We start from the raw sequence: 9,709 nt of genomic DNA on the forward strand, positions 1-9,709 counted from the left end.
TCAAAAAAAAAAATAATAATAAAGAAACTTCATATTATTCCGCAATTAGTTAGTATTTGATTTATTGCATATTTTCTTTTCAATGCAAGAACATAATAATTACTAGCACGGTTAATTTACTCGTCACTTTGTATATTAGCAAAGATGTCACTAACGAGTTACGAATCTATATAAAATATAGGAAGTCACGAACTAAATTTATAGCAGAACATCGCTATGATTTAAAAAAAACAATGCATTTGTAAATAACGATAACGATCGTACTGGAATTGTCTGTGTCTTGGACCGTGAACGCTTTCGTTTTCAAAGGACCGAAGTCACGTCAGAACAGAACAGGCCGTTGAGTCTAGCCTCTTAGGTAAACCTCAGTCGCTGATCGAACACACGCTACCATACACGCTTTCGGACGATGTGGAGCCGTTATAACAATCAATAAACATGTACAATAAGTTAATTTGGTTAGCGATTATCGCGTTAATGCCCGCCGACGGTAAGAAATCGAGAAGCAATGACAGTGATTCTGTAGAATCGACACCACAACCGAATATCCTTTTATATTCGACATTCGGTTTCAATGATGTCGGTCCTCACGATGGATTTGTACAAAGTTCACCGGATTACGCCACCTATCCTAACAGACAGCAGGATTCCCGAGTGAGGCTTTACGCACCAGCTTTTCCATCGGCTATAGAGGCCACCGGTTCAGACGGCTATTACGATCCTGACCAAACACCACTCGGTGCTGATAACGAGGACCAAACAAACGTTAACATATTCCAACCGGTTCCTATAAATTTCTTTACACCCAATCATGAATCCTTCAACGAGAAAAAGAATACGGAGACAGAAAATACATTTGATACGAGAGACGATAGCTCAAATCATCCAATATACGGGACAAAAATTAATTCTAAATCCAGAAATAAACCAGCCAAAGACTTGAATACCACTGAATATAATATTTTGGACAGTGTATCCACGGTAATTGAAAATAATAATGACGATTATAATACTAATCTAGAATCTAGACATCAATCGAAATCTATGAAAAATCAATACAATGTTAACTACCCATCCATAAATTCTCCAGGCTCATTTCCAAAGGTAATTGATTTCACCGATGCTAAGAAATATTATCCAAGTAGCGTCGAAAGTAAATATACAAACCTTAAACCTATTTATGTAAACGCCTTCCAAACAGACGAATTTAATAATAAAGATGAGGTTCATAATGATCAGGGAAGCACCAATCAAGTGTCTTCATATAATATTAACGGAAAAGACAGCGATGACTTTACAGACAAAGAGACGTCCCCAGTGAGCTTTTCGAATCAAGACCATTTACCTTCTTATTCTAACGTTAAAAACAATTTGAAGAACAACAAATATAAACTAGATTACAAACAGAAATTAAAAACAAAGTACTCCAACAATAACAACGACGAATTTAACAAATTGCGAGACCTAAAAAAAGGTTATGAGTATTCAACTAACTACAGCACCGCCAGTTTTCATTACGACTATGACAAACCTAAGAGACAGTTTAATAGCAGTATAGATGAAGTTTCACCTGAGAGCAGCAATATAAATATTGTGGGTCACCGATATCCAAATAAAGAATTTTCCAGTTTAAGAACTTTGCCATTCTCGTTACCAGATCCTGATATTTACAAACCATCAGAGGAATATTTAAATGCGTTTAAAAATTATTACTCCGATGTACCTTCTACTGCTTCTCAATGGAGTAGCTTTTATAAGCCAATTGAATTGTCATCTCATAAAAAACAACCGAAAAAAACATATTTATTCGATGATGACAATGAAGAAATCGTTCACATACCGAAAAGGCCACACAGTAGTAAATATGGAATGTATTCTGACAGTGCAATAAACGAATGGCCGTATGCAAACGAGTACACATCCCATAGTCCTAGCGTAACAAAACAACCAGAATGGGCTAAAGATTATATTAGAAATAAATTCAAAACAGAAGAAGATCTGTTAGGATTACGAAACCACGATGACTTTTCTCCGTCTCATCCGAGTTCATTCAAGTATAACGACCTGACGAAAGAATTTGATTTCGAAAATTTATCAGAGAGGTGGAGACAAAATTTTTTAAAATCAAAGGCTAAAGAACCTAACCGTGACTACGAAAGTTACGCATCAGATACTAAACCGATTCACATATCTCGTCCTAAACCCTACGCCGTAAGTAAAACATTCTTATATTAGCATGTATGATCTATTGTGTGCACTGGGCTGGAATCCAGGAAATATTGTCGGTGTTTTTTTATGTAATTAATCAAAAGAATATGGAATGCGGATCTTGTGAGTGGTCTGCACGTCGCGCACTATTTTCTTCATAGCTCGTAAGACGATGCGCCCTGTATAAGTTTAGCCGGTGAAACCACGTAATGAAACACTTCGTAGTGGTAAAATAACTCGTAATACTAAACTGTCTATTTATTTACTTATTATTATTTTTTTATTAAAAATGATTAAAAGTGTAATGTGCTTTTTAAATTAGCAGTCAGCTAACGATAACTTAGTTTTAGTTACGGTACATTTGCTTTAGTATCTAATAAAATGTGAAAGCTAAATTTAATTGTATCAACATTACTTAAATGTCTATAGAAAATATTATTTTATTCTATTTAATTAAATCGAGAGTTATTTTTTCAAATAACGCATGAGGAATTCAAGCTGCGTTAATATGAAGAAACGAAAAGCCAATACACCATTGGTTCAGACGATTGTTCAGTATGTTTTGCATGACACAAACGTGTAGTGTACATATTTTTTTACACGTTTACATGTACACGTCTGGTTATGGTTTGCACTTAGTTGTACAAATGGATTTACAGATTGAGATACCTCACCCGGTGATAGTGCCGGTGCCGCAGCCGTATCCCGTTAGGGTTCCGATACCAAAACCGGTAGCCGTACCGGTTATACAGGAGCTTACCGTACCGGTTGAGAAGCCGATGCCGTATCCGGTCATCAAAAAGGTTCCTTATATCGTAGAGAGGCCCGTTCCCGTACCTGTTGAAAAACAGGTTCGTTTTAAATCATAACCACAATGTTTCGTTTTATTACATTTGTTAGAAATTATATTACTGACAATTAGAAGAAAGGTGCGGTTTTCTATGAATATTGATGGGATTATAATTTATAGGATGGTGTAATAAAAATCTATATTTCCTCCGAAGCTAACGTTTCCATTTTTTTTACTTTGTCTATAAAATACAACTAGTTTTGAACTTTGCTTGCTAGAATTAAGATCTATAAATATAATAATATTGTAAATAACGCAACATTTCTTCATCTCAGGATTTATTTTAAGTTTATTGGTTACGTATGTCTAAAACACGTCCATTTAAGAGAAATTCTTTTGTTCTCTTCTTTTCAATTATTTCGATTTGTTAAATATATTACGTACACGAAATTAGTGACAAAAAAAATAGACATATTTAAAATGTGTATAAATCAGATAATATACCGTTTACGTCGAAAAATTAAGAGTCAATCCACATGGTTGTTTCTTAAAAATTGGTTATCGTTACCTTTTTTTGCCTCCAAGGAGATTGACGTATGGGAAGGAAAGAAAAGTAAATTGATTTGAGAGGTTAAAGAGGAATAATGACTTAATTGAAGAAAGTTCTTCTAATAGTTTTCATAAAACAATCTCATATTAAAGAGTTGAAAAATTTTGAATCCACTTCTGTATGAATTGTGGTGTATCGGTTTAATTATACCTAGAATTTAGACCTTAACTATAAATATCTAATAATGACGTATAATAGATGTATTGTTAAATATTGGTTCTACTATGTATATATAATAACGACTGAACTGTTTATTCATGTTTATTGTAAATATACTGATTTGTAAATATCCTTCTATATTACTTTAAAAGCGCACAACATAAATAAAAATAGCGGAAAGATATATTTAGTATTCTAGAAGTTAATATTCTAGAAGGATGTTCTAAATTCTTCTTAGGTGCGTGTCCCGGTAGTGAAACCTTACCCGGTGCACGTCCCTCAAGTGAGGCCAGTGTTTCATCACTCACAGTACGAAGACGATGACGAATATGAAGCCCGCCCGGACACCAGGCGACCTGTCTACAAACGACACAAGAAGTAATTATATTTTTTGTTAATTGAATAACTCCTTGTACGTGTAAATCTACTAGATCTAAGACTTTCTCGAGTATACAGTGAAATAAAACTAACATTCTTCGGATTTACCACGCGTTTATAATGAATGAATTCTCATCTCTGTCCGTGATCACGGTTGTTGCAAAAGACCGAAACGTCGGTAGTTTGTAGTTTAAAATAATTATAAACGCGTTGTAAATCAGAAAAATATAAGTTTTATTTCAAATCTGCTGTGAGTAAAAAAACAATGAACAAATTATGTACACGGGTTGAACTTGCAACCAGATGGTTGTCGCGTTTCAGTCGTTTTACAATTTGAGCTATCGTGTCAGCAGTAAGTAGGTTGCAAGTTTGATTCCCGTTTGGGTCGGTAAATTTCTCATTCTAGATATTGTTTTAATTTTAAATCAATTATCATATAAACAGAAATGACAATTACCGAAACATAAATGCCATTATAACTATTAAACCGTGTAACAGATAATATAATTTTTAACCAACAACATCAAAGTTTCATCAAAATCTATTAATATAACTCCAGAACTTATATAGGACATAAATTCCTGCATTCTTTTTTATAAAATAAATTGTGAGTTTCTCAAAAATTTAATGCTTAAATATTAAAATTAACAATATTTTTTATATAACTTTCAATCACAACCATTATAACGATTTTCTATTTTCCTAATGCTTGTATTTAAGTTATATTTTTTTGTTCATCAATGGGTAAAACGTTAACAATATATTTGCGTCTCAGTTAAATATAATTTCACTTGCGTGTGCACAATATATCCATATCAGCTAAACCTTCGTATTATGCGATTGCTTACGACGCTTTTCCAGGAATAAGACAATTATTAAAAGGAAAGTGAAAGTGGCATTAAAATTCATAGTTTACAACGAATCTTTATTAGTCTGTCGTAAGCCTTATCGAGCGCTTCGTTTTTTTATATCGTTGTCATTATATTTTTTAATTTGATTTAACTCTCCTGATTATTTTAATTTTGCTTGGTTGTTTTAAATATGGCCTTCATCCGTGATTATTATTTTTTTATATTCCTATACCTATAACACATTTCTTTCAATTCAAATTGATTTTTTTTTATGCTATGGCTTCATTCGCACTGGAATAGGGGAATATTTTGTCATCGTCAACGTTATTTATTTGTTTGACGAATGCATACTTTTCACTTTTCAGAATATGATATATATAAGTTTTTGCCTGCGACTTCGTCCGCGTAAATTTCAGAATTAGTAATATATAGCTTTTACCCGTGACTTATACTTTTGACGTGTACCTTTTTGTACGTATGTTTGAATTGTGCCGAGATGGGACATTTTAAGAAGAAGATAGGTTACTGCAATACATTTTTATATACGATGTTTTTTGTTTTTCCTTCCTTGGCCAGAAAAGTAAATTTTCCCTTGGGAATGCGTTGTTTTCCCGCGGTCAAAAGTAACTCATGTCCTTTCTTAAGTCTCAAACTATCTTCTTACCAAATTTCATTTAAATCTGTTCAGTAGTTTAGGAGTAAAAGCGATCGGCCCGCCTGAATTTTCCCATGGGGATGCGTCATTATCCCGAGGTAAAAAGTAACCTATGTCATTTCTCGGGTATCAAAATATCTCCATACCAAATTTCGTGCAAATTGTTTCAGTAGTTAAGGCGTGATTGAGTAACAGACAGACAGAGTTACTTTCGCATTTAGAATATTAGTATGGATGTGGGAATTTTATTTCTTTTCTAATTGTCATTTTGACATCAAGGTACTATTTGGGTAATGTCACTTTGGATGACAAAAACATGAATCCGTTGACACAGTTCAAATATTCCTCAATTCAAAAATAAATTGAGCCATAGCTTTATAAAAAAAATAATTTAAATCTCATAACGTTTTGGAATCATTGGATTTGAATCATTATGTACGGCGAGTTAACAGTTTTTTTTTTCATAAGTCATCTGACATTGTAGTATTAAAATAAATTATTGATTGACACATGGGAAACTCTTCATGTGTGTGATACAAATGGATTATGAATTCAGCCAATTGACAGAACGACTGTCAACGCTAACAATATAATTACGCATTCATTATAAAACTTAACAGATCAGTTTATTAGCTTTTATATGTTACAATAAAGTCATTCATTTCAAAATTATTGTTAAAAAATAACTAGGGTTGAAAATATTACAGTACACATGGGCGCGCTCGTCCGACAACAAGACGGCCAACACGTACGGCCTATCGTGACAACCAAAGACGACGTCCAGTCAGAAAGCCAGGGATTCAGGGAGGCAGAAAACATCTGAGAAGACCTACAAACTATCAAACAGAACACTCCAGGTACGAGGACTTTGAACACAGTGATAGTGAGTTTGAACGTTATTGCCAAAGAACCGGTAAATGTTGAGATGTAAAGACTTCTATAACATCAAAACTCTATGGATCATCACGTAATGCATTTCCTTAAATTATTTTAGACTATATAGTTAAGATTATTGTGTAAGCTTATTTATTATTATTTTTTAAAATAAACACATTTTGTTTGTTTATATTGTTTACTTTATATCTGACAGATAATTAATATTTAAGGAGTTGACCGAAAATAAATCGCTCAGGCCGTACTTTGGATCATTGTACCGTTAAAGTTTTGGCACCTTTTCGACCGTTTCTTAATACTCTTATCAAAGAGACGGAATTATTAAAAGATCATTTTTATTATATGTACTTATTATGCCTTATAAACATAAATATGTTGAAACAATATTTATTATTGAAGATCAGACACGCACGGGATCAACGCACCGTTTCGCTCGGACGACCGCTTTTACTAACGCTCCGATAAACTCATCTCAACCATTCTGTACTCAATCGCGCCAACTTACGCCCCTCATTGATAGTTATTAATGGTTAGAGATTTACAGTCTGAATAAGAGAGATAAGTGTCTCTCTAGCCACATACATTATAAGTGTTAATATGAGGGTATATTTACAGCCTTATGCGTCTTGGGTAGAGTATAGATTCGTACCCTTTTTGCAATCATCCTACAAAAATTACGTCAAAGATTATTTAATGTATGATTTTTTACCTTTATGTTTTTACTGTCCAATTGTATCCCCTAGACACTGCCAAAAAACATTTGTTGACCATTGGTGCCATCTATTGTTAAAGTTTTATGACTTAATGTAAATTATAAAATGTGCATTGATATCATGATTTATGAAAAATCCCTTTTAAATTTTTTCCTTGAAAGAATAACAAATATAGACCCAATATGACCATCCATGCATATACATTTTCGCTTATTTTTAAAGTAGAGAATACAGCAATAGTTAAGTACAACGTAATATCTACAACTTCGCAATTATTAATTAACAGTAAAATAGAAAATATTGTTCAGTTTTAAGAAAATGAAAATCAAACATAATTTATTAATATGTTAATTGATAGGACATTTACTAGATTTAAGTAAAATATTACGTTTAAATTAAATAAATAGGCGTCAAACACTTTTTTCTTAACACAATTCATATAACGTCATTGTATATTTGATATGTAAAACAAATGTGTAATTTCCAGTACATGAGAGTAATAAATGATTTCTTCCACAACTCGTATTGCGGTTACTACACCTTATATTTATTAAATTTTTATTAATTCACATGATCAACTATACTTAATACGACTTTTAAATATGAGTGTTATGTTTTTTAGCATAACGATGGAAAATGGAACTTACATTTTAAATTTGCAAGCAGAAGTACAAGAAAAATGCTTCTGCAAAGTTTAAGTGAAATATCGTCTAATATTCTATATCTCATAGTTTTTATAGATTAAATAAAACAATTAAATTGAATTAGATGAATTTTAAGTATATATTTCGAATAAAAAAACGTAATAAAAAATTTCATTTAATCTGGTTCCTGAGAAAATAATATAGCATTTACACTCTTTTGTATATTGCAGTTATTCAATCAAGGCGCGAGCTGCGATTATTAATTAAACTCATTTGTTCTGTTCTAATTATAACATTTAGTGCTTACGTCGCGGTTAGCGGTTGTCTGTCGTGATTTCTTCATACAATTCTCTGCTTTTTTTATTTACCAGATTAAGGTCATATTGCGAGACCTGCACTGGATCTCATATTTGTACGATAAAAACAAAAGGTTAAATTAATTGAATGTAGTCAAAAATACATGTTAGTCAAAAGTTAAACTGAACTATTGTATTAAGACAATTTATTCATTTTGTTTAACCATTGAAATTATTCAATTCGAAATGACAGTGGATTTATAATGAGTTTGCTTTATACTGTGCTTTTGTTTTGTTTTTTATCGAAACAAAAGATTTTAGGGAACATAATTAAGAAAATGGTATTAAAGAAATTCGAGAGGAAAGTAAGGTTTTCACTTTTACGATCAACGAATGAAACTTAGCTTTGATATTATTAAATAATGAGTAAGATCATGTAAGTAAGAGTATAGTCGCGAGCTATCGACCTCCTTCCAGTTAGGGAATACAGTCAAGCATTTTTAATTTTCATCTATTTCTGTATGAGAATCTGTTAATATACGTATAACTGCACAATAATATTTCTTTGTTATTCTCTTGTTTTGTATGACTTATGAATTTAGTTTCATTGAAGTTCTTAACCTCGTTACGTTAAAATACATATACCTATATTTTTTTTGTTTTATACATTCACTCTATGAATAAATAATAATTATGTGTTACTGAGGAATAAGACGTAAAAGATATATCTATTTCATAGAAACCTCGTCTATTGAAATAGTATTATTCAATTATATTGTGAATTAAACAAACAAACGCGCCGTGACTGGTTCCTTGATAGCAAAATGCAGCTCTAATAATAGACAAAGTAATTTAATTTTTATTACGTCTAATTAATTTAAATATAAATTACTATATAATGATTTCTTTTGTGAGGAAAATTCAACAAAAAATTATTGTTCGAGATCTAAAGTCAAGGGGTTCGAGATCTAAAGTAAACTGAGGGACTATATATCAAAACGAATGAACTTTCTTCTGGCAAAAAATCCAAGTATCTGTTTATAGTTAAATCGGTTGAAAACGACTTCTGTTAGTCCGCACTATTTCTTTTAGTAAAAAATTACGATATCACTCATACGAAAAAATTTAAAGTAACACTGTTTTTTCTTCACTTTTCTTCCATATGGCTTCCCTTGTACACGGTTCCTCTTTGACAGAGGTACATAATTCTAAACAGCAGGTAACGAGTACTAAGAAAAGTTTTGTCATGAACTAGACTACTGCAATGGATAGTATTCTAGGCAAAGTGTTAAAGCACTGCGCCCGAGCTGTCTACTGTACTGATAAGATTGTAACGTCTCTCTTGAATGGATACCATGCAAAAACTCTGAAAGCTCGCTAATGTAGTACCTGTACCTGATAAGGGAAGTCGTCATGGCTACTCAGTAGCGCGATGGCAGGGCATTAAACTTATTCGAAGTTTGGAGAGTGACCCCATAGTCGAGCGTATTAATATCATAATCGCACATCCT

General features: G+C 32.3%; 1 protein-coding gene across 1 annotated transcript; it reads left to right on the top strand.

The window, feature by feature from the left end:
• The first annotated feature begins 95 nt into the window (after window positions 1–95).
• LOC116766075 (putative uncharacterized protein DDB_G0282133) lies at window positions 96–6,667 on the top strand. Its single transcript, XM_032655730.2, has 4 exons — window positions 96–2,211; window positions 2,868–3,059; window positions 4,006–4,145; window positions 6,359–6,667. Exons 1-4 carry the CDS (start codon window positions 439–441, stop codon window positions 6,573–6,575), a joined length of 2,322 nt encoding a protein of 773 aa, XP_032511621.2. The 5' UTR covers window positions 96–438; the 3' UTR covers window positions 6,576–6,667.
• The last annotated feature ends 3,042 nt before the right edge of the window (window positions 6,668–9,709 follow it).

Source organism: Danaus plexippus, chromosome 11, assembly GCF_018135715.1.
Source record: "Danaus plexippus chromosome 11, MEX_DaPlex, whole genome shotgun sequence".
Lineage (NCBI taxonomy): Eukaryota > Metazoa > Arthropoda > Insecta > Lepidoptera > Nymphalidae > Danaus > Danaus plexippus.

Bases quoted from the DNA above. Each gene is read 5' to 3' on its own strand.
- LOC116766075 (XM_032655730.2), top strand. From the start codon at position 439: ATGTACAATAAGTTAATTTGGTTAGCGATTATCGCGTTAATGCCCGCC. The intron at 2,212-2,867 runs GTAAGTAAAACA...ATGGATTTACAG, and splicing joins CTCGTCCTAAACCCTACGCC to ATTGAGATACCTCACCCGGT. The intron at 4,146-6,358 runs GTAATTATATTT...AAAATATTACAG, and splicing joins GTCTACAAACGACACAAGAA to TACACATGGGCGCGCTCGTC.